General features: G+C 40.2%; 1 protein-coding gene across 1 annotated transcript; it reads right to left on the bottom strand.

The window, feature by feature from the left end:
* Nucleotides 1-896: 896 nt before the first annotated feature.
* On the bottom strand, nucleotides 897-1,403 carry LOC147886859 (uncharacterized). The gene has a single exon (XM_087394989.1). It carries the CDS (start codon nucleotides 1,383-1,385, stop codon nucleotides 1,119-1,121), a length of 267 nt encoding a protein of 88 aa, XP_087251115.1. The 5' UTR covers nucleotides 1,386-1,403; the 3' UTR covers nucleotides 897-1,118.
* Between the last annotated feature and the right edge of the window lie 23,242 nt (nucleotides 1,404-24,645).

The following is a 24,645-nucleotide window of genomic DNA, read 5'->3' as shown; positions in this document are numbered from 1 at the left end:
AGGGTTTGGACTCTGGTTGCAAATTCCGCACCCCCCCGGTGCTAAAATTGCAACCACCCCCCCGGTGCTACATTTAACGTTCCTAATTCTAAGCAAGAGGACGTGAGAAGATGATGAGGGAATGGATACGATCACATGAAACCGGTACAAAAAGATCTGCATGTTGGACGAAGTTCCCATAAAGCTCTGAAAACAAGCGGAATACTTGGATTAACATCAAATCACTCAGCCAATGGAATTTTCCATTGTCCTCCTGATTTCCTGATTGTGTGTGCCACATGAATTTCTGAACATTGCTTTGACAACGTTTACTCAACAACCTGGCATAAAAGGAAAGGATACCTAACGCAGCGTTGCTTCAGACAGTTCACTAAGGATTTGAAATAGGATCTAGAGTTTTCCATAAAGCACATATTGGATGATGTGGCTAACCACCGTTGAGCTATACGCCACCCATGCAAGTACCCCTCGCTGCTGTTCTACTCGTAAGAGGCAAGCTCCGATATCTGCCGACGGTCTATTCTTCCTTGCTTTAATTTAACATAGCACGTTAAAGGGTAAACTCTTGTAAATGGCGTCCTGGTATTCGAGGATATTCGACAGACCAACGCCGGTTCCTTTTGCAGTTCCGACTATTTACCAGCCAGTTCATGTTCTCGTGCGACTGAATAAAGACTTCAACACTAGTGCGTGCCTGAAAGCGAGACTTCAAGAGGATCTCCTCTATAGAATATCGTATTCAATAGTATATCTTAGCTCCGTTAAAAACGGTATTGTTGTGCAAGGCGCATGAAAGAGAGACCTTAGGAGGACCCTGAACGCAATTCATCAGCAGAAGTAAAATTATTTGTAGAAGTAATTTTTACCGGGGGAAACCGATATGAATTGAGGAGTGATATACAAGTGATCTGATCACGACAAGTCTTAAACTGCGCCAAAAATCCGATGATTACAAGTGAATCAGCCATCATGGTCTACGAATTCTATCCTACCTCCATGGTGAAGGAGTACTGTACAAAAAAATGACGCGAATATGCTGCAAGTAATCCGCAAAGAGCTCGAAACACCGACATTAATTGAACCCAAACTGAGGGCAGATCTGCCCAACACGGCCCAAATCACTTTTGCGTCTTCTTCTGGTACCGATCTTTCATCCACCGGAATCCCGAGACGGTGCCGGACTTGAGCTTCTTGGCGCCGGAAGAAGCAACGGTTTTGGCCTTACCAACGCCGGTAACGGCGGCGGACTTGATCTTCTTGTTGTAGTCATTCATGGTAGAGCGGTGCTGGGGGTTGTGGTGGGTGGAGGAAGGGTCGGACTTATAGTCCCACTGGTCAGCCCAGGAGAGGCCATCGGAGGTGGGAGGATCGAAGGGGGTAGACATGGCGATAGGGAAGAAGGAGAGACGGGGAGGGGGAGGAGGAGCAGGGATGAAAACAGCGTCCTTATACTACTTATAGAACTTTCCAAGTAATGACTTCAGCTGACAGTCGGTTAACGCCCACGTGGCGTTTTGACTACTACCTCCTTCCACGTCACCTCCCACGTCACCTCCCCCTTCCAGAAGGCCACTCCCACCTGCCCGTCAACCCTATAGCAAATGGAAGACATTGACTATCTTTCTTGTATAAAAGTCTTTTTTATAGTCTCTTTTGTGTAAAGGTGCTCAAAAGGTGTGACTAAATCTAGAAGATTCTAGACTTGAGGTTTTAATCAACAAGCATGTTGATTTTAACAAACCACAATCGAAGGGCCCACTTGATAGGAAGATTTTCTAGGTAGTGCATCTCTCTCTCTCTCTCTCTCTCTCTCTCTCTCCTTCTCCTTCTCCTTCTCTCTCACCGCTTGTTATTTTGTCTCCTTATCCTCTGTCTAGAGTTATAGTCTTATTGAGTAAACAACATCTCCATACTTAGACTTCTCTCAAAACAAATGGATGGTTTAGAGTATTTTAGGGTTATGTGAAGCTTCATGTTTGACATCCCAAATTGATTGTCATTGTGCCACCCTTGCATGGATGATTTCTCTCAAGTGTGAGCATGCTTTCACTAGTCAATGAGCTTGAGATTTTGAACAAGTTAAAAAATGAGAACTTAGTTGTTTTTATCTATTAAGAAATAATCTTATTCTAATGCTGGTTGGGCAAGATACTTGATGGCGTTTGGTGTTTAGTTTTTAACTTCATGGGGCATGTAGTCCATCTCGTTAAAAAATTTCTTGCCATGGTTTCTAGGTTTTACACTCCTTGCTTATCTTATTGCATTATTTACACTCCTTGCTATATTTTCTAGGTTTTACACTCCTTGCTTACCTTATTGCATTATTTGTGTCTTAATATTTTCAAATATCACTTTGTTTTGAATTTGAACTAATTGGACATGGAAAATCGTTTACAAAACAATTTCATATCTATTTCTATGAGGATTTGCCCATGCCCAAGAAGTCAAATTAACATCATGGGAGTTCTTGGCAAGATGGAGAGATCTAAGGCATGATATTTAATAACATTAGCATCAAATGGAAAGGGAATTTTGAAGCCAAGACCTCCAAATGAGAGAATATGCAAATGAAAGAAATTATGACTGTATGTACCAGGCAAACATTGACTCACAAAAGAAATACACCAAATGAAATTGCCTCCTTGTGTTACACCCATGCTTGTGCATCCATGGAACCCACACAAGATTGAAAGAGACAAAAGCATACACCCAGATAAATAAGTTGAGTAACACCCATGCTTGTGCATCCGTGGAACCCACACAAGATTGAAAGAGACAAAAGCATCCACCCATCCTTGTGCATCCAACCATAGATACACTATCATAAGTCTTTCCTAAAATGATTTGCTATTTTAAAATTTCTCAGATATTTGGGAGGTCATGATTTTTAAGCATGCGCATGAGAGAGAAGTTGCAATCGAGTGACCTTCTTGGAAGGGAGTTTTGGTACATATTTTTGAATTCACTTGAACAAGAAATTTGGCAACGATCACCTAATTTTGAACACTACCTGATATGTGGAAAAAGTTTCCCATTGCACTACCATACTTCAAGGGTGGGGTTTGGAGAAAAAAAACACTGTGAAAGAGACCCATAATATTGAAGTCATCCATTGGACAAGAGCACAAACCTGTGAATAAATCTAGTCTATCACTTTTTCCTCAACCAAGAAATTTGGCAACAATCACTTAATTTTGAACACTACACAATATGTGGAAAAAGTTGCCCATTGCACTACCATGATTCAAGGATGGGGTTTGGAAAAAAAACATTGTGAAATAGACCCATAATACTGAAGTCATCCATTGGACAAGAGTACAAACATATGAATAAATCTAGTCTATCACTTTTCCTCAAACTATCATGGTCCTTGATGTGAGAAAATAATGAACTTGGGCTGATTAATTGGTGCTTCTAAGTTCATTAGAAGGTAAGGACCAAATAACACTGCTCTTTAAAATACTAGAGAATATCAAAAGAAAATGACTTTTTTTTTTTGATATTTTCTCTTCTAAATACTAATGTAGATCTTATTCTAAGGAATATATGTAACTAAATATTATAAGGATATTTAATTCATCTATTAACTTACATATATTCACTAATATATACTCAACTATCTAAGTTCCTACTATTTTCTTAGGTTGTTTAATTAATGGTTAGAATTCATAATTTGTAAGTTTATATTTGGATGTGTACTATCCGTTGGATTAGTATATTTTTCAACAACCCTTTTGGTTCCAACTTCAAACTTTCAATGTAGGTGATTGCATATCTTAGGTGGATATAAAATCTAAAATAAAAACCAAGACATAATAAAATACCCTACCTTAGAAAGGTGGAAGCATTATGTTGGGTAAATAAGAAAATCTTATAAGTTGTACATATTTTGTAAAATATACAAGGACCAAAAAGGGAGGTCAATTGGACAAGAGAGCAGAGGGGCTAAATGAAAAAATACACATGAATGTGAAACGTGCATCTTTTAGAAATCATATAACTTTCATGCACCTTATCTAAATTTTGTGTTGTGAAAGAACATTTAAAAATCTTTTAGTATATTATTAAACATCATAAATATTCAATCATGGCATATTTTCAATTTCTTGAATATACAATATTTTAATGTGTTTTTGAAGATAGGGAGCTCATACCACACACAACAACCCCTCTTATTTTTTGTAAAGGAATATTTCACGTGCCTTTCATCTTGCTACAAAACTCCCTCAATTTAATATGGAATAAATTTAGACAATCAAACCTCAATTTTAATGGAAAACATCAATTATTGGGAAATCATTCTGATTTTTGGTGCTCTAAAAATAGAAATTTATATCATAACTCTTTTTCCCAAACCTAGAACATAACACGGTATGCAAAATTCTACCAAAAGGAAACATGCATCTTTAAAATCAAATACTATCATGGGCATGCCTCCAAATTAGAGACCTATAAAGATGTGTTTTGTATTCACATCAATTTGATGACAGATTCAAATCTATAGCAAGAGGAGTTGAAGAAGAAGATTATTATATGGAGATGTCTCCATCAAGTAATATACTTTCATGGACCTTGGTGAGTCCCTTTGACTTCAAAATTTTCATATGAAGTTGTTAACAACATTTTGAGAAAATTTTCATATGAAGTAGTTAACAACATTTTGAATAATTGTAAAAGTAGGTAAGAAGATTTTGAGAAGTTAACAAAATTTTGAGTATGTATAAAAGTAGTTAACAACATTTTCATAAGAAGTATTTAACAACATTTTGAGTAGGTGTAAAACTAGTGCATGTATAGAATAAGATCAACCACAGAAAAAGTGAGGGTCTTGTGTTGAATTCTTAGAGACACAAATATAAGGAAGAATCCAATGGTTGTACTTTTTGGCAAGAATGCTCAAGCAAGCGTGTTAAGGTGAGCATAGTGAGGTGATTTTTTTGTGCATTTGGCAAGCTTTCATTGGGTATTTCTTACCATGTATTTATATTGACTAATTAAAGTAGACTACACTTTCTAAGTCTCTTCTAAGCATATGCTCATTTGATATAACATCAAATGATGTATCCCACTATACTTTGAAAAGATATCCACAAATTTGAGTGGATTCTCGACACATTGGGAGATTTTTCCTTTTACATCATCTCAATTATATTTCAAACAAAAACAAATGTGCACTCTTAGTTTCCCTCCAACCACGGTACTTAGGGCTAGAAAAGGATCCATGCTAGCACATATCCGTAATGACCATCATTGGAAGCTTTTTTTTTGAGATGTGAATGAGGTAATTGAAAAGGAAAATTTTTTAATTCTTTCAAGGACTATTCATGGTCTCATCAAAATTTGGATTGTATTTTGGCCTCTTATAGGACCAAGAATTATTATGCTGTGCACTACACAGCCTACAAAAAAGGAGACATGTAGCTAGTTGTCCTCAAGGAGGGTCTCCAGTGAGGGGTCAACTCTCAAGAAATTATTGTACTTCTATTAAAGAATGCACCAAAAATCCGATGGTTACAAGTGAATCAACCATGGTCTAAAAATTTTATCCTCCTTCCAGAGTGAAGGACGCAATATTATAAAACAAAATGACTCAATTATGCAAGTAATACGCAAAGAGCTGGACCACTCAATGTGTGATGCGACCACCAATGTTTCAACATAAATTCACCAAAATCACTATCGCATCTTCTTCTGGTACCATTCTTTCATCCATCGAATTCTCGAGACTGTCCTGACCTTCTTGGCACTGACAAAAGCAACAATGTTGGCCTTATCAACACTAATGATGGTGGCAGACTTGATCTTCTTATTGCAGTCAACCATAGTAGAGCGGTGCTAGGGTTGGAGGAAGGGATGCGGGGATCAAACTTATAGTCCCACTCGTCAGCTCAAGTGAGGCCATCGGAGGTGGGAGGATCGATGGGGGTAGACATGGCGATGGGGAAGAAGAAGAGATGGGGATGAAAAGCTAGAATTATATACTTATAATAAGTAAGGACTATAGCTGGCAATCGGTTAACTGCCATGTGGCTTCTTCAACATTTTTGACTAATGCCCACCTCCCACGTCACTTGCCACAATTTGATTCTAGAAGGCCACCCTCTCCAAGCTCTATTGCATGAAGAAATCATGTTGACCTTTGGACATTCTAGGCTCACCCCACCACTTCTAGGAATGATCACTACCACGGCTCTTGCTCAAAAGTTTACAAGATAATTACCAAATCTCTTTTGGTAGCCTGGACTTAATTAAAAAAACTAGCAATGTTTTACTCGATTGGTAGCCTCCACACACACTCTCTCTCTCTCTCTCTCTCTCTCTCACACACACACACACACACACACTTTTTTTTTGGTAGAACCACAGCTTAAATTATCAAAGACTATGTAATACAGAAGGTGAACTCCGTGATGGAGTCAACCTTTGAAAGTCAAAAGCAGTGGAAAAAAACATCCAAGACCAAAGTATCCAGATCTGCCTGTTGAATACAATCATAGAGTGACTGACGAAGGGATCCTCGAAAGAAATAAAATGGATCAAAGGAACCAGAGCCAAATGATAGATGAGTCCTCTGCAACCAAATGCTCCATAATGACCAGAAACGGACCCAGGCGAGGAACAAGGCAAACGAGTGAAGTCGGGGAGGGGTGCAACCAAAGATCCAATAGAAGCGGCCAAAAACCACCGAAGGAAAGCGGAGCCGAAGACAGTACGAAATCCGATGAATAAGATCCTTGGAGGTGGAGCACGACCATAATAAATGTGGGATGGTCTCCAATGAAGCAGCACAGCGCTGACATCGAGAAGAAGCAATGCCGCGACGAGCCAAAGTAGTGCCCACCGGTAAAGCTCCAACCAAACAACGCCAGAGGAAAAGGCGTTGTTTGAGCGGCAAAGAACTTTTCCAAAGAGATTCGAGAGTTCGTTGCCACCAAATCAAAGGCTTTGAAAGATGCCAAAGTTGTGGGGGTTAAAGGTCACTGTGCCTTTAACCCGGTTATGTACAATACTCAAACACATATATAAATGAATGAAAAAGAAGATTACGGTGGTTCTGCACCTACCAAACTTGTGTGGCTCTCTGTCTCTCTCTCCTTCTTCCGTTCTTGCTTCCGTTGAGAGCACTCTCAACTGGTATCAGAGCCCGGGTCATCTAGCTGAGCGTGCGTGAATGCTTGGAAGCTCAGCAACTCTGTGGGAGGAAGGAGAAGCTCTGTGGGAAGCTTTGTGGGTGACTTTACTTGCATTCGAGTGTGCAGAGACCTTGGAGGAACCTTTGGAAAAGTCACTTTGGCTTTGCGAAGTGGTTTTGAGAGCCTCTTAAGAGCTTTCAAAGAAAAAGTCATTTTTTGAGCTTTTTCCTGTTCCATTCGATGACAGAGACTTCGTATTGACTTGTAGAGGCAACTATTGCTTGCTTTTGGTATCCACATTACTTCAGGAGCTTGGAAACACCTTTATTCCTGAATCCGGGATCATTTCATTGGATTTTTGGCTCTCTGTGTCAGTTTTTGCGTTTTTTGCCCGGGTGTTGGAACTCAAGTTTGGAGCAACCATTTGCAGATCTGTCAGTTCCGGTGGACTCAGGAGGTCCTAAAACTTCTATGTTGCTCATCATTCGCACTCCGGTGGAGTTTACAGATAGCTCTGTTTCCAAAAACGTTTTTCAGTCCGTGTGTTGGACCCAGTGATTGAGACCACGGTTTCCAAAACCGTCTGTCCCATTGCGTTCCGAATGCCCAAAAACCCCTACCTATCAGTTCTTGTGTGATTCGGTGGAGGATTTTCAGAGTTATAAATCTCTGTGTATTCGATTTCGTCTCTCTGTTATGCATTTTTCATTCTAAGGTTTTGAAACCTTAGATTTATGCCACATGGCAGTGGATAAGTATTGACTCCCATTTCTCACTCATCGGTTGGGATTTTGGAGTTCTGGCAGAAGAGAGATATTTGCAGATTTTCTTGCTGAGTCCGATTATGCAATGGCGCCCATGTTTTGAAGCATCTCAGGTTCTATTTTCAGTAGCGCTCATTACCGTGGGACTATGATTTCTTGAGCATACCTTATGCAGATCACTCTGGTTGCAGTTTGAGCAGTGTGCGCTCATTCGTGGTATGCATTGGGTTGCAATGGATGATTTATAGGCCATTTGGATGCATTGCGGTCCTTATTGGATGTGCTGATAGGCCCAAATTGCCTTGTGGGATGCTATTTTTATGGACGCTTTGCACATGGATGCTATTTTAAGCTGAGGGACAGCTTTGACACATTGCAGGTGATGCATTGATAGTGCTATGCTCTCTTGGATGAGATATTATTGATGCATATGCCAGTGGACGGTGTTTATGCTTGAGTCATTTGGCACTTATTGGCATTTTCTTTTGGGTCAGATTTGCTCATATGGATGCATAGTATATGCACATGAGTCAGATGCATCTTTTGATGCTTTGAGCTTTGAGTTTTTTGTGATATTTCAGTCTATTGTGGCATACACATTTGGCTGCACCTGGTATTTGGTGTGATTCTCTCTTGAGGCACTAGCATTTAGGATTTTGCTTTATTTGCATCATGGCATCCTCTTCCATGTCTGAAAAGGAGTTTTTCAGCATTAAAAAGTTTGATGGGACAAACTTTTCTTTGTGGAAAGAATAGATAAGGGATGTGCTTATTCAAAAGAAGCAGATTAAACCCTTGGCAGGGATTGAAGCTAAGCCTGCAAATATGTCTGAGGATGATTGGAATGAGTTGGATGCATTAGCAAAGTCTACTATTAGACTTCATCTTGCAGAGTCAGTTTATTTCACAGTAGTAAATGAGCAGACTACGGAAGATTTGTGGAAGAAACTGTGTGCCACTTATGAGAAGGAAACTACCTCTAATAAAGTTTACCTCATGAAGAGGTTGTTTGAGCTGCAGATGAAGGAAGGGGTCTCCATTGCTTCTCACTTGAATGAATTCAATATTATTTTCAGCCAGCTTCAGGCTCAGAAAATGAATTTTGATGCGGAGACTAAGGCAATATTTCTCTTATGTTCATTGCCATCCTCATGGGATACCTTCCGTACAGCTGTCAGTAACTCTGCACCTGGTGGAGTGCTGAAATTTGATGATGTTGTGGGTAGCTTGTTGGCCGAGGAGATTAGACGGAAGTCTATGGATGGCAACAAGCAGGATGCAGCCTTAAATGTGCAAAGGGGCAGATCACAGTTCAGGGGGAAGTCCCAAGAAAGAGGAAAGTCATGTAGCAAATCCAGGGCACGGAACATTGAGTGTTACCATTGTGGCAAGAAGGGCCATATGAAAAAGGATTGCTACAAGCTGAAAAGAGAGCAAAAGGATAAGAAAAAGAATGCAAATTGGGGTGCAAATCAAAAGGAAGAGAGTCCAAGGGAGGACAAAGGAAAAGTGAAGATCGAGGAGATCAATGCAGTCACACATGATAGTGACAATGATGTTCTCTTCATGTCTACTTTATCTACAGAGTTGCTTACCACTTCAGATGATGCATATTCCCAGGATTGGATTTTGGATTTTGGTGCTTCATTCCATGTTACTCCCCATAGGGAATGGTTCTCCACTTATGATAGTGGAAAGACAGGTTGTGTGCATCTTGGAAATGACTATGCATGTGACATAGTGGGAGCAGGTGACATAAAGTTTTCTTTTGCAAATGGGTCTGCATTTGTTTTAAAACATGTGAGACATGTGCCTAAGCTGACCAAGAGTCTTATTTCAGTGGGTCAGCTAGATGATGCTGGTTTTCACACCACTTTTGGCTTTCAGAGTTGGAAAATTCAGAAGGGCTCTATGCTTTTGGCCAGGGGTGCCAAGTGTGAGACTTTGTATCCCTTACATGTATCAGGGGTATTTGGTCATGTTGTTGCAATAACCGAGCAGCCAAGTACTTCTTTGTGGCATTGCAGATTGGGGCACATGAGCCAGAATGGAATGAAACTCTTATGCTGTTTGGGTTATGTATCGCATTTGAGTTTCTCTGATTTTGAATTTTGTGAGCATTGTCTCTATGGGAAGCATACTAAATCAGCCCATAAAAGAAGGGGAAAGAAAGAGTTTGAAATGCTTGATTTGGTGCATTCAGACGTATGTGGTCCCATGCCTACACGGTCATTAGGCGGGGCTGAATACTATGTGACATTCATTGATGATGCAACTAGGAAAGTGTGGGCTTATGCTATAGCTCGAAAGAGTGATGTGTTCCAGATATTTCAGAAATGGCTGGCCTTGGTTGAGAATCAGTCAGGTAGAATGCTTAAATGCCTACGAACTGACAATGGTGGAGAGTATCTCTCTCATGACTTTCAGCATTTCTGTGATACACGTGGGATTAAGAGGGAGCTCACATCCCCTCATACTCCAGAGCAAAATCCGTTGCAGAAAAGATGAACCGTACCATTCAAGAAAGGTTGCAATGCATGCTTTCCAATGCAAGTCTTTATGGTGGTTTTTGGGCTGAGGCAATGAAGACTGCAGTGCATGTGATCAATAGATCACCTAGTAAGAGTTTGGATGGTGGTATTCCTGAAGAGGCATGGAGTGGCAAGAAGCCCTCTTACTCTCATTTGCGTATATTTGGGTGTGAGGCATATGCACATGTGCCAAAAGAGCTTCGAAAGAAGCTAGATCCTAAGTCTAGGAAATGCATCTTTCTGGGTTATGGTGAAAGTGGAGAGATGGGCTATCGTCTCTCGGATCCAGAAGCAAAGAAGATCATACGCAGCCATGATGTGGTCTTCAATGAGAAAAAGATGCATAAGGTACCCATGAGGGATGTGGAAATGAGAAAAATAACTTTCCAGGATGTGAATCCACCTGCCTATGTTGATAGACAGCAAGCTGTCCATGCACCAAATGTGCAAGAAATGGTGCCACCAAGTACTCCCACAGGTATACAATCAAGGGTAGATGATGGATCATCTATTGGTGGAAATGATGAGCCAAATGTGGCTGATATGCAAGTGGGATAGCAAGCTGAAATGCCCTTGAGAAGATCATCTAGAGTGTCTAGACCGCCTGATAGGTTTGTTCCAGGGGTAGACTATGTGATGCTTACTGATTGCGGGGAGCCTTCTTGCTATAGAGAGGCTATGATGCGTGAGGATCAACGCAAGTGGGAGTATGCTATGCAATCAGAGATGAGTTCACTTATGAAGAATAAGACTTGGGACTTGGTTTCTTTGCCACATGGAAAGAAAGCATTGCCATGTAAATGGGTCTACAAAATGAAGGTCACAGGTGATGATGTGCCTAGGTACAAGGCCCGTTTGGTTGCTAAAGGGTTCAAGCAAGAGAAGGGTGTGGACTTTGATGAGATATTCTCTCCGGTTGTGAAGATGACCACACTTAGATGCATCCTTGGACTAGTGGCAGTAGAGGATATGGAGCTTATGCAAACGGATGTCAAGACAGCTTTCTTGCATGGGGATTTGCATGAGGAAATTTACATGGTGCAGCCGGAAGGCTTTGAAGAAAAGGGCAAAGAGCATTTAGTTTGCAAGCTAAAGAAGAGTCTCTATGGTCTTAAGCAAGCGCCTAGAGAATGGTATCAGAAGTTTGATGCTTTCATTCGGTCCCAGGGTTTTAGAAGGAGTGAAATTGATCACTGCCTCTACACTAAAAGAGCTAAGGATAATAGCCTGATAATCCTGGCACTATATGTGGATGATATGCTATTGGCTAGCAAGAATACTTATGAGCTAGATGCATTAAAGGAGGCCAAGTTGCATGAGGCCTTTGATATGAAGGATTTGGGACTTGCAGGTCATATTCTTGGTATGCGCATCACGTGTGATCGGAGTAGGAAACTCCTTTGGCTTTCACAAAAAGAGTATGTTACAAAAGTATTACAACATTTCAATATGGAGGGGGGGAAGGCAGTGAGTACTCCATTGCCTCCATATGTGAAACTGAGTCATACAGATAGTCCCAAATCAGATAAGGAGAGGGCCATGATGGCCAAGGTTCCTTATGCATCAGCAGTTGGGAGTCTTATGTATGCTATGATAGCTACTAGACCAGACATTGCATTTGCAGTGGGAGTTGTTAGCCGGTATATGGCTAATCCAAGAAAGAGGCATTGGGAGGCAGTTAAGTGCATCATGAGGTACATGAAGGGTACCAAGGAGATGTGCATCTGCTTTGGTAAAGGAGACATGCGTGTACTTGGGTACACAGATTCAGACTATGCAGGGCATGTGGATAGTAGGAGATCCACTTCTGGTTATGTGTTCACCTTTGCAGGTGGTGCAGTGTCGTGGATGTCTCGCGCACAGAAGTGCATTGCTTTCTCTACCACAGAGGCTGAGTATGTTTGCAGCCACAGAGGGTTGCAAGGAGGCTATATGGCTTGATCGGCTAGTGGGAGATTTGGGGATTCATGCAGGTGTACCGACATTGCATAGTGATTCCATGAGTGCTATTCAGCTAGCACGGAATCCGATCTTTCATGCAAAGACCAAACACACTGAGGTCAGGTACCATTTCATCAGGGAGGTACTTGAGGACAAGCACATAGAGCTTGTCAAGGTTCATATAGATGATAACCCTGTAGATATGCTGACGAAGAGTCTACCTAGTCAGCGGTTTGAGTATTGTCGTGTATTGATGGGCATTGGATAGTATGCTCACTGGTTGTTCTCCCTTAAAGGCACATTGTCCTTTAAGTGGGAGGTTGTGGGGGTTAAAGGTCACTGTGCCTTTAACCCGGTTATGTACAATACTCAAACACATATATAAATGAATGAAAAAGAAGATTAGGGTGGTTCTGCACCTACCAAACTTGTGTGGCTCTCTGTCTCTCTCTCCTTCTTCCGTTCTTGCTTCCGTTGAGAGCACTCTCAAAAGTCGATTACCATGATCTTGAATCCATGGCACCGAATAGAGCCCATGATAGACCCTATGAGAAGTAAGGTCCTGTAGAGAGATAGGAGCTCCAGAAGGGGAGCGCGGAAGGAGACACCAATCCTATAGCCGATGAAGAGGCTGCAAAGGAGGGGCCGGCAAAAAAGGGGCAAGCATGAGACCAATAGCATGCCAAAGAACACACACACACACACACACACACACACACACACACACACACAGACACACACATATTTTTTTTTTGGGGGTAATATCTAGTATATATTTATATGCTCATAAATATACATGATTGGAGGTCTCCAAAATGGAGAGTATCCCAAAGATCAAAAACATAAAAAGAAAAGCTCTATGCAAGAAGCATCCATATCACTCTCATGGCAGGCATCATATAAGGATTGCCGTAATGAGGCTTGGAAAGATTCATATGACTTGTGAATTTGCCGACCCAAGTATGCCAAATTATGCTCTCCAGATTGTCCAAAGAGCCCAATATCGCACCCAAGAGAGAAAGAGTGAGTATTGAGACAAAGACTTCATAAATCTACCAAAGAGCCAGAAATGTTTCCCAAATCTGTGACTCGGGAAATGGATCTGAAGATAATATGAAATTCTCCTGAGGAGGATCCTAGTACATGGGCAATGCCAAAGCAAATGAATAACAGTCTCTAAAGGAGCCTGACATCTTAAACATGTGGATGGTGCAATGCGACGTTTAGCAAGTGTGACCCCCACTAACAATGTACCTGTCATACATCTCCAAAGAAAAAGTCTTTGTTTCAATGGCATTTTACACTTCCATAACATTCTGAGATTCTTCCGCCACCATGAGAGGGGCTTCCTTATATGCCACAGAGAATTAGCATATTGCTAAATCCATGGAGCAGGCTGAAGAAGCCTATAGGCTTTGATGGAGGTTAAGGCAGGAAGAGGAACAGGATGAGTGCATGTAGTAGAGGGTTGCAATTGCCAATCCGTAAGCCTGTCTGTGTCAGCCACAGGAGGAACAGGTAGAAAAGATGTAATACACACACACACACACACACACACACACACACGCATGCACGCATGCACGCACGCACGAACGCGCACACACACACACAAACACACACACACACACACACACACACACGCACACTACCCCCCCCCTCTCTCTCTCTCTCTCAAACATGCACACACTTATTATCCCTTCCTCCATTGGTTTTGCCACTTGCTCATGAGAGCTCACCTCGACAACCCCCCTTAATTTCCCTAATTTCTTTTCCCTCAAACTCCCTTATTCTCCCCTTAATTTCTCCCTAATTTCCCCCCTTTTTTAAATATTTTCCTTTTTTAATTTTAATCATTTCTCCTATTACCTTTTTTCCTTAATCCCCCTTTATTTTACCTTAATTTCCCTAATTATTTCTTGTTTTCCTTAATTGTCTCTTATTTTTCCTTATTCCTTTCTTATTTTTTTCTCATTTTCCTTAACTTTCCTTAAATTTTCCTTATTTTTCTTTATTATTTTCCTTATTTTTTCTTAACTAAATAGAGATCCTTTCACGGCACTCTTCTCTTAAATTCCTTGATTTTATGATAAAATTTCCCTTTATCTTTTATTATTCCCCCCTTTTTCCCCCTAAACTATTTACACCTTTCTAATAAATTTCCTTATAGATTTCCAATTTCTCATATATTAAATTGGTTGATTCTACCTACACTGGTTAAATCTAAAAACTATTAGATTAGTTATAACTAAAGCCTATTAGAATGGGTAAATCTAAACCCTATTATAGTGATAAAATCTACCTTTACTATTGACCATCCCTGCACTTTCTACCCGACTGTAGCCCATTATTCTATACCCATCATAGGTTGTTGCACTGACACGCATATTCAAGCATCTAATTTACCTGCTTCTCGAGCCTTCGTAGTCCCCGACTATCTACTTGGCTAGCATATTTAAGAAGACATTGTGGCTACACTACAATGCAATTCCTATGGTCTCCGTAGAGTGTATGCCTCTCCTTCCGTGCTGCTCCAAACGCTGGTGACCACTGACCAACCCCTGCCCATGTGGCACTGCACTGATTGCAGCCACTTCATGCCAAAGTCGTGACAAGAACCGGCCCTCGTGTACTTCCACGCATAGCTCTGAGCTCTGAACCATGTGTCGCCTCTCACACAAGCATGACTCATAGGTCCCTTTGGTTTTCATTATGTTTTTTTGCACGTGGGGCGTTATTTCCTTAGCACTACCTTCTAAAGCATTTCTTTATCCCTAATTTCTAGAATCTGATTTACTCATTAAACCACCACTGTTAAAACTACGTTTAACCACCCCCCCTCTCTCTACTTCATTTATTAAACTACTCTTTTCATTAGATTTAGACCCCCTCTCCATCTCCCTCTAGTATATATAGTCCCTTTATATTTTCCCCTCCTAAGTCCCCCCCCCCCTTTTATAACTCCTTTACAATTCATTTATTAAATCTTTTTTAACCCTCCTCCCCCTGGCCCCCCTTTTTTCCCTTCTTTTCTAAACCTTTATCTAATTTCTTAAAACATATATAACTTATATACTGCTTATACTACCTATTACTATTATTTTCAGTACTTTAACCATTTCTTTTTGTCGGTCTCTTTTGTGACTTCCCCCCTTTTCTCTTTCATATGAAAGAAAGATCTATGTTTCATAGGTTTTTAGTAAAACCATTGTTGCTTCATACACTACCTTAGCAATTAATTTTTTAGTTAATGTTTAATTTTATTTAGAATTTTAATTAGTATCTAATTTAAAAAAAAAGGTTTTCTATGCTTTGTATGTATTCATTGATTCCCCATTTTCCTCTTTTACATTCTCCTCCTTTATAAATTACTTGTACAAGGTCCAAGCTAATTTACTTTTATTCAACACTCTTCTCATAGGCATATGCTCACTCCATTTATTTTTACACCTACTGATCTACATCAAGCTTGATAATTTTGTGTCTTAGCTTTCATTTTTATTGTGACCCCAATAACAAGGGAGGGGTGTTTATGACACCTGTCTTCCCTACTAAGGTTAAAGTTGGTTCTCACCAATTTTCTTGTTGGATGGTGGCAGGTAGGCAAACTCCCCTCTTCAATAAAAGTGATGCTTGCTAGGACTTATCCACGCTCAATTTCATATAGTTTCCACAAAGTCATTTCTACAAAAGTGCCCACTGCTAGTTTCCTTTATAAACAAGGATTCACCGACTTGTACAAACTTTTGTTTTAATGTAATTAGTCCTATTTCATTGTCTAGCTTCACCCTTTTGTCTTTTCACTATGCAAAGGGGTGTTGTAAAGTCTTCCACACACACACACACACACACACACACACACACACATCCTACACCTTCCTCTCTTTTTATTAGACGTTGGCCTGCTTGTCTCTCTGTTTGTCTGTTTCTCTCTCTCTCTCTCTCTCTCTCTCTCTCTCTCTCTCTCTCCTGTTTTTATTATTATTTAAATATTCCTTAATTTCTCATTAATTTTTTATTTGTATTTTTTAAATTCCTTAAATTCCCTTAAGAACCAAAACACCTATTTTCATCCATTTCGCCATCTTTTTCCAAATTCCCTTAAGTTTTCTTGTACTTTTTATTTTGTTTCATTTTTATTCTTTATTTTTCCCTTTTACTCATATTTTCTCCCTTCTTTTTTTTTTGGTTATCCAATTTTTTATCTTTTAGTACTTGTTACCTATTTTTCCTACATTCCTCAATTAAAAAAAAAAGAACCCCTACTTATCTTTGCCTCCTTGTTAAATCATTCTTATTTCCCTTTCCCAAATTTACAATTTTATCCCTTACTTTTATTTCATTTCTTCTTTATAAAAACTTTTTCTTAATAAAACACCCCACTTCATATTTTTTTCTAAACTACCTTTTTCTAATATCAAGCGATTAATTTTATCTAAACGACCTTTTCCTAGTATTAGAGTGGTTAATTAAATTTTTAAAACTCTTTTTATTTCCTATGGTTTTTTCTTTATTTCTCTCAATCTCTATTACCTCTATCCGTCCTTTATTTCTTAAAAAAAAAAAGAAATTTACCTTGGTTTTTTAATTTTCTGCTAATAATTTAAATGGTCCTAGCTTGCTACTAACCCCCTCTAGCTAAAATGTCCCTACCTAAAACTCATTTAATACTAAAACCCTCCACTAACTAATCCCTAATCTTCCCAAAACCAAACCCCCCTCCTTGCACTTTCTACCTGCCCAGCTTTTTATGGCCATCCTGCTTTTCTCACTGGCATGCATTTGCATGCACTAAGTTGCGGCCTTCCCAAATCTACACTATCTCGACTCCCCCGACTGACCACGCCCCCTTGCCTTATTTAAAGGACCTGGCTCCCCATATCCTTTCCCATCATATTCTGGCAATTTGTTCTTTCCCTAGCACCTGCCCGTGTAAGCTATCTGGCTCTATAAACTTGTGTATCTTCCATGCCCCCACCCGGCTATGTCGCTACCTCTCCATTACTACTCCTTACCTCAACTGTGCCGTTGCACTCCCGCCTAGCTGTTGCGACCTCTATTGCTTCAGCCTCCAAGCTCTCCTAAGGCCCCTTCTACTAATTACCCCTCCTCATTTCCTCTAAGCTCTCCCCTTCTGCTAATTACCGCTCCTCATTTACTATAAGCTCTCCATGCATTGCCCACAGCTGCTGCTTAGTCTGCCCCCCTTGCTCCTTCATCCTCGATCTAGCCTTCCTCATTCCCCAATTGATGTTGTAGCACACACGCCTTCTAGTCCCTCGCTGTTGCTGCAACTGTCTGCGGCATCCCACCTTCTCCTATGAGATTGCGCAATACATGTCTTTACACCAACTTTCATACCCTTAATGGGACTTGGCAGAGCTATGTGACCCGGCCATCGTCGTCATCCACCTCGACCCATAGAGAATCTCTGATTGTACCTTGCAACTGGTGACTCTCCTCTATAGTCAAGGACTTACAAGTCCTTCACTATCACTTTTTTGCCACTTATTTCTCATAACCCCCCCCCTTTCCCCTTTTCCTTTTTATTTTTTATTTCCTTTACTTCTTTTAAACACCCCTCTCTCTCCTTTTTACCTCATTAAGAAATCCCCTTGACTTTTAGTCTTTTCTAACTCTATTGGTCCCACCCCCTCCCCCTCATTTTCTATTTTAATATTTCCTTATAGATTTCTTCACTCTAGTTTCCCCACCACCCCCCCTCATTTTGTTTCAAATTCTCCCTCTAATTTTTCTATAATCATAACTTCTAGTACCCCCCTAGTTCCAATTTCTATCTCTCTCCCTCCTCACCCTTATTTTTTCTGCAAATTCCCCCTCTATTCTCTTTATTCAAACTTTTCTACCTACTTGTTCCTAAGCTTTTGGTTTCCCTTACCCCCCCCCAAAAAACCCCCCTACCTACTATTTCTTTTTTCTTCAAGCTATATCCTTCCAAAACCCATCCCTGTCCTTATAACCATTATGCACACCGTTTATGGATAACCTTCATGTCACCATGAGCAAGAATAAATTTGTGTGATGGATCTCCTATAGCTCAACTAGGGATTGTGTTGGCATAGACCTTGGCCAACAAGCTTTGGCGCTCCCTTTTTTTTGTCTTTGTTTAGGACAATCTTCCTCTTCACATGAAGCTAATACGGATGCCCTTTTAGTATCATTGATTATTCTCTTGTTGAAGTTATTGATTATTAATAACTACTACATATATATGTTCAAACTATTGATATACAATAATGGTGGCAAAAAATTATGTTCATGTGTAGCATGATAAGTTCAGGCTCTTATGAAACAAATATTTTTCAACAAAAACTTTTTAAATATGTATAATTTTGACACTATAACAGAAGAAATGGATGTGTCCATATCACACTGATCGTTTTGACTTCAAACATGACTATGTTTGGAGTCATATCCACCAAGTTATGGCTAAAATGAGACCAAGTCATTTTCCTTTTTTCCTGCTCCACCATGCAGCAAGCATAGCATCAGTAGCAAAATCTTTATGGTTGAATTGGAAATTATTCCTAGATATCCATATGAACCAGAGTGCATGGGCCCTGATGATAAACCAAGGCTCATGCCTTATCCTACAAGCATCACCTAATAGAATGGCTTTCCAATTAACAGGCTCACCACATTCCATCTAGATAAATTTCCATACTTTCCTGGCATGAGGACAGGCAACAAACAAGTGAAAGATATCTTCAACAAGGTTAATGCATCTCATACATTTGCCATCCCCTTTGCCAATGTTGAGACCTCTTGAGTTAGACCATATAGATTTATGAAGTATTAGCCATGCCAAACAAGACATTTTCTCAGGCACATTCTTAGCCTAAATTCTGTGGAATCTGTAGTACCATTTGGTTCTTTCATCATTCAACTTCCATTTGCTATTGAGAGTTCTGAATAGATCCTCCATCTCAGTAGTAGGAGTTGGGATGGGTAATAAAAAAGAGCAACCCACCTAGCTGAACTCCTTGTGAATGCACAGTACTGAACCTCCCTTCCAAGACACCTCCCCTTGCCAGAATTCCAATCTTGTCATAATCAATCCTTGCTTTTGGTTAGATAGAGAAAATTCTCTGCTAATTTTAAGCCAGGTTTTCCATCTGATATGTTCTCTACTCCACAACTGGCCCCAAGTTTGAAGTCCTTTCTTGAACAACTTAGTTGCAACTGTAAATTGTTCATCTGTCAATGTAGCAAATCTAAAAATGGAAGATGCCCAAATAGAGTCAAGCAGATGAAGTTGCCTTTGCTAGTGAAGAGAATGTAGGCTTTTATCTCTTTAAAGGCTCCCCAAATGGATTTCCACAAGGGACTCCCCTTGGGTTTACAAGGTTCAAGGTTAAAAAGATCAGACACAAAGGGATACTTTTTTCAATTGGGTGCTCTGTAAGGTCTGATGTAATTCATGTTTTTTCTCAAGAGAAGCTATGCCCAATCTTCCTCAAGATGAAGAGCAACTTTGATGATCCAAGTGGTAGATAGTTTTTTTACAGTAGAGGAAATGTCAATCCCCCCAAGCCCCCCTCCTCTTTAGGTTTAATACAATAATCCCATCTAACTTTAGAAATCTTAGTGGACCCCCCCATAAGAAAGATCTACATAATCTGATAAATCTATCCAAGGCAGTCTTGGATGGAGTCCAACAAGATAAATAGAAAATGATAATAGGATAGAGATAGTGATTAAGAACCATTTTTCTTCCTGTCAAATTTGCTTGGAATCTTCTCCATTTATCTAGTTTCTTCTAGAATTTGTCCAGCACCCAGTCCCACCTCTGCTTCATTGTGACATCAAATCCCATTGGTATCCCCAAGAGTCTGAATACTATAGCTTTTTGTAGCTTCTTACATCCTAGCTGTTGAAGGACCCCCTAATCTTCTCCACTGAGTGTGGTATACCCTATCTTGGAGTGGTTAATAGATGAGCCTGAGGCTTGACATAACATCTCTAGGCAGTCCATTACACAAATGATATCTTGATCAGTGTTTCTAGGATTCAAGATGGTGTCATCAGCAAACTGCTGGCATAGAAGTTGTTTACCATTATTGAGTTCGATCCCTTTAAGAGCTCCCTCCTATATCTGACTTCTAAGGAGCCATCCTAGAGAGTCTACAACAATTGCAAATAAAAGAGGAGCTAGAGGACACCCTTGTTTGATTGACCTTTTGAGAAAAAAGGAGTCACTCATAATGCCATTAATATTGACCCTAGCAGTAGCATTAGTGAGTAATAGCTTAATACTAGAAACAAATGAGGGGCCCATACCCATACCTTGTAGAGATTGTATGATAAAATCCCATTCCAACATGTCATAAGCTATATCAAAGTCCACCTTAAGAAAGCATATATCCTGTTTGGTCTCTTTAGCATACTCACACACTTCCCAAATGTTGATGATAGCTTCCAAAAGGTGACGTCCCTTGATGAACCCTTTTTGTTTTGGTAGTATCCAATCTTTCATTTTGGTTTGAATCCTTAAAGCTAAAGCCTTGGCAAAAATCTTGTAACTATAGTTTAACATTGTGAGGGGTCTCCAATTTTTTAATTCATCCTTAGAGCCTTCCTTAGGGATCAACTTTATAATTCCTCCATTTATGTGAAGAGGAAGACAACATTCCTTGACGCTTTCCTACCATAGGAGTAAAAAGTAAGGCCCAATTAGATCCCAAAAAGATTTGTAAAACTCAATGGGAAGACCATCTTCCCTTGGAATCTTCCCATCAGCCATAACATTTATAGCTTCTTTCAGCTCTTCAAGACTGAAGGGTCTTTCTAAATAAGGGAGGTCAAAGGATTTAACAGCTTTATCCCTTATTATTTGGCAGAGTTGTCTTGCCCTCTGGGTGTCCTCATTAGGGGGGGAGGTGTTAGAAAGTAAATCCTTGAAGTAATTTTGAATATACTCAATATTTTCCTTAGGGTTGCTTAGATGAGAGCCATTTGGTCCTTTAAGAAGAGGAATCTCCTCTTGACACCTTTTCCTTATGAATGGTAATTCTAAACATTTCCTTGGTAGGCCTGTCCATCTTTCTTGCCCACCAGTTTCTATAGTATATGGTAGACTCATTAAGCCTCATTTGTTCCTATTTTTAGAGCTCTCTTTTGGCCTTATTCAATTCTTCATGAGCTTCCTCCTTATCCTCTCTGGCTTTCTGCTCTAATATGCTAATGTTATATTGAATATAATCCATTCTTTGAGCCCTTATCTGTGCCCTTTTTTTTTTGGCTGATCTTAAAATAATCTGAGAGTCCTTGACTGCCAATTCCCAAGCTTGAGATGCTGATGTGTTTTGAGAGAAAGCCCTATGCTAGACAACCTTAATTAGTTTCTGAACACTCTTAAGTTGAAAGAGATTAGGGTCAGCTTTGAACCTGGATGGGCTCCTCTCCCCATTTCCAAAATTACATCTCAGTGAGGCAAGCTTGTGGTCAAACAAGCTAAGAGAGGAGTATGTTACAACTTTTAGAGAAAGCTGTCTGTTCAAGAGATTCTAGGAAATATAGAATCTGTCAAGTCTAGCCTCCCTTCTACAATCCCCTATCTGACTGTTACACCAAGTAAGCTCTCTATTATTACTGACAACCACCATCTACCAGTGCTCTTTACATTATTCCCAAGCAAGTAATTCAGCTCCTCTGATGCATGTGCCCATTCCCTTCCATCTGTCTGATTTTCTCTCTACCATATTGAAATCTCCCATTATTATGCAATTGCCATCTGGGTATTGTAAGGATTCCTCTCTGGAGCTGAATTGGGAGCATAGACAGAAATGACAAAAAAGTCCATTTCTTTGACACAACACTGTAGCATTAACCATTTGTTGTGAACATCTGTAATGACTTGAGAAATACAATCCTTATAGTGAGACAAAATACCTATAACTATCCCTCGTTTACCATTCTCATGAGCAGTAAAAAACCAAGCCCTTCTTCTATCTATGACTTGAAGCCTGTCTTTAAGAGTATACTACTTGCCTTGACTTCTTGCAATGCTAAAAAGAGAGGAGAGAGTGAATTAGCTTTTAGCCAAAAAGCTAATTCGTCACTCCTACCTGGATCCATTAAACCTTTGACATTGAGAGTCAAGAAAGTTAATGATTTATCTAACATTCTTTTTCTGCCCCTTTTTAGCCCTGGGGTTGGGGCTGTTCACTGGCACTAGAGTTACCTTAGATTGTCTTCTCTTATGTTGAACTACTGTGAAGGGTTTGTCCTGACTAGTGACTTCTTGAGAAGGTATAGTATCCTGAGTGGCCTTTCCTGGATCATCCTCTGAGTCTTCTTCACTAGCTTCTACCTCTTCCATAGCATATTCCCTATTAACATCTTCTTTAAATTCCTTTGACCAACCAGCTTCTATGACCATATTGTCCTCTTGATTGATAGTGGCTTCCTTATCCACACTTTCTTCTTGCTCCTTGAGTGGATCAAAGAAGTTATTGCTGGCTGTATCTATCTGTTTGTTGTCCTTTTCACTCCTCTTGTTAGAAAACTGCCTAGTAGACTGGCCCTTAGGAGGAGGGTTCTGTGTTTTAGGGACCCACTTTTTAGTAGGGGAATGCTATTTTGTAGTATTAGCTTTTGGCTCCTTAGCTTTGGGTCTCTTTAAAGGACACTGCTTGACCACATGTGTGGATAGACCACACAAAAAGCAAGAGTGAGAGAGATTTTTATAGGAAGGGGTTGTTCCCCTGGGGTTGATAAAGTTTTCCTATTCTACTCCAAGAACTTCACCTAGTTCACTACATAGTTAGGGAAGCTAGTTACATAAGTACAAAGGCAAGTCTAGAAGCTCTACCCATATAGGAATCTTAGTAGATCTAGGAGAGCCAGGAGAAAAGTCTTTGGACCACCACTCAAGATATAAGGGCTGATTTCTAATAGTCTAAAGGCTGTTTTGCATGGCTCTGGAAACCATTTCTTGTTTCTCAAAAAGAAAGAAAAAAAAGCCTTTTTTGAGGAATCTTATATTTAAAACATTTATACCTTTCCTAATCTAGTTCATCTTGATCCAGGATTCAATAAAAGTGAGAGGGGGTCTTACTCCAGGCAGAAAGCCTACTAATGCATGTGTTTTAAGCCAGACTAGGGAGTCTTGTAGAAGGTTGTCATCTAAAAAAGCTTTGGCTGCCTTACCTTCTCCATCAGCTATATCCTCTCCCATCAAGATGCTGTGCTCCATCCTCATCTGGTTGTGAAGCATGTTGGGGTTCTGGGATGCCCAATGATGGGTGGTCTTCAACTTCTTTCTCACAATTTGAGGGTAGCCTCTTGCCTCCCACAATCTGCCCAAAATCTTCTCTATCTCCTCTTATGTCCTGGCTTGAGGAGCCTCCACTAAGGGAGGGACTTGGTCTGCTGTCCATGGACATGGTCCGTTGTCTCTTGTTTTATCATATCGCATGGTTCCATTTTCACGTGCATGCTTGGAGGGAGATCTGGTACCAATTCCTATAGCTCCTCCTTCACCTTTATCGTTGTCAGCTTCTCTTCATTGGAGGGACTGCATGAAATGCTCTTTGTGTATATCTCTAGCCACCACGGGCCCATCTGAACTAGAAGGGCTAGCAAAAGAACACGTTCTAGGGGAAAGGCTAAAGAAGCTACTCCATGGCTTCTGAGCTGCATGCACATAAGAGGGGCGCACAGCTCCTCCTTGTCCTCCTCTTCCTCCATGAATAGCCAAGCTAACTCCACGTCGCAAAGGTGGTGCCTCTCGTTTCAGAGTCTGTTTGTCGACAAGTGCAGGGAAGTGGGTATCATCAGCTAAATTGAAGCGTTCTGGCAGCTGAGGTAAGCGAGTGTCTACGTCTACAAAATCCAACAAGAAGTCACTCTCAAAAGGTCGAATAGGTAAGTCGAAAGTGATATTTAGAGGGTTGATGGAAGTGGGGGCGTACGGGCAGAAGGATCTAACATCCCCCTCATGGCCTCTATCATTGTCTCCATCATCCTCTATCTCCATCACTCCTCTTCAACCCTACCTTTTGTTCAAGGTTTTTTGTGATGGCAGGCATGCTTCTAATTAGACATTGCATTGGTTTGAAAATCAATGATTTGAAGGCTTTTTTCCAAGAATGTGATTTTGAAATGATTATATTCAAATAAAAAATGCATCCTTTCAATCATTGCATTACTTTGAAGATGTGCATACTTCCAATCATTCAAATCCTTCCAGTCAATACAGTAATTCAAAGATTAATGCATGTTTAGAATACTCTGAATATGCAACCACACAAGAAT

The sequence above is a fragment of the Dipteris shenzhenensis genome, chromosome 23 (assembly GCF_047967505.1).
Source record: "Dipteris shenzhenensis isolate YYH24624 ecotype China chromosome 23, Dip_SZ_1.0, whole genome shotgun sequence".
Lineage (NCBI taxonomy): Eukaryota > Viridiplantae > Streptophyta > Polypodiopsida > Gleicheniales > Dipteridaceae > Dipteris > Dipteris shenzhenensis.
The sequence above is the reverse complement of the archived record's forward strand: the minus strand, read 5'-3'. Positions and strand labels throughout refer to the sequence as shown.

What these genes read in the sequence shown, in the direction of transcription:
- LOC147886859 (XM_087394989.1), bottom strand. Translation starts at nt 1,385, where the DNA reads ATGTCTACCCCCTTCGATCCTCCCACCTCCGATGGCCTCTCCTGGGCT.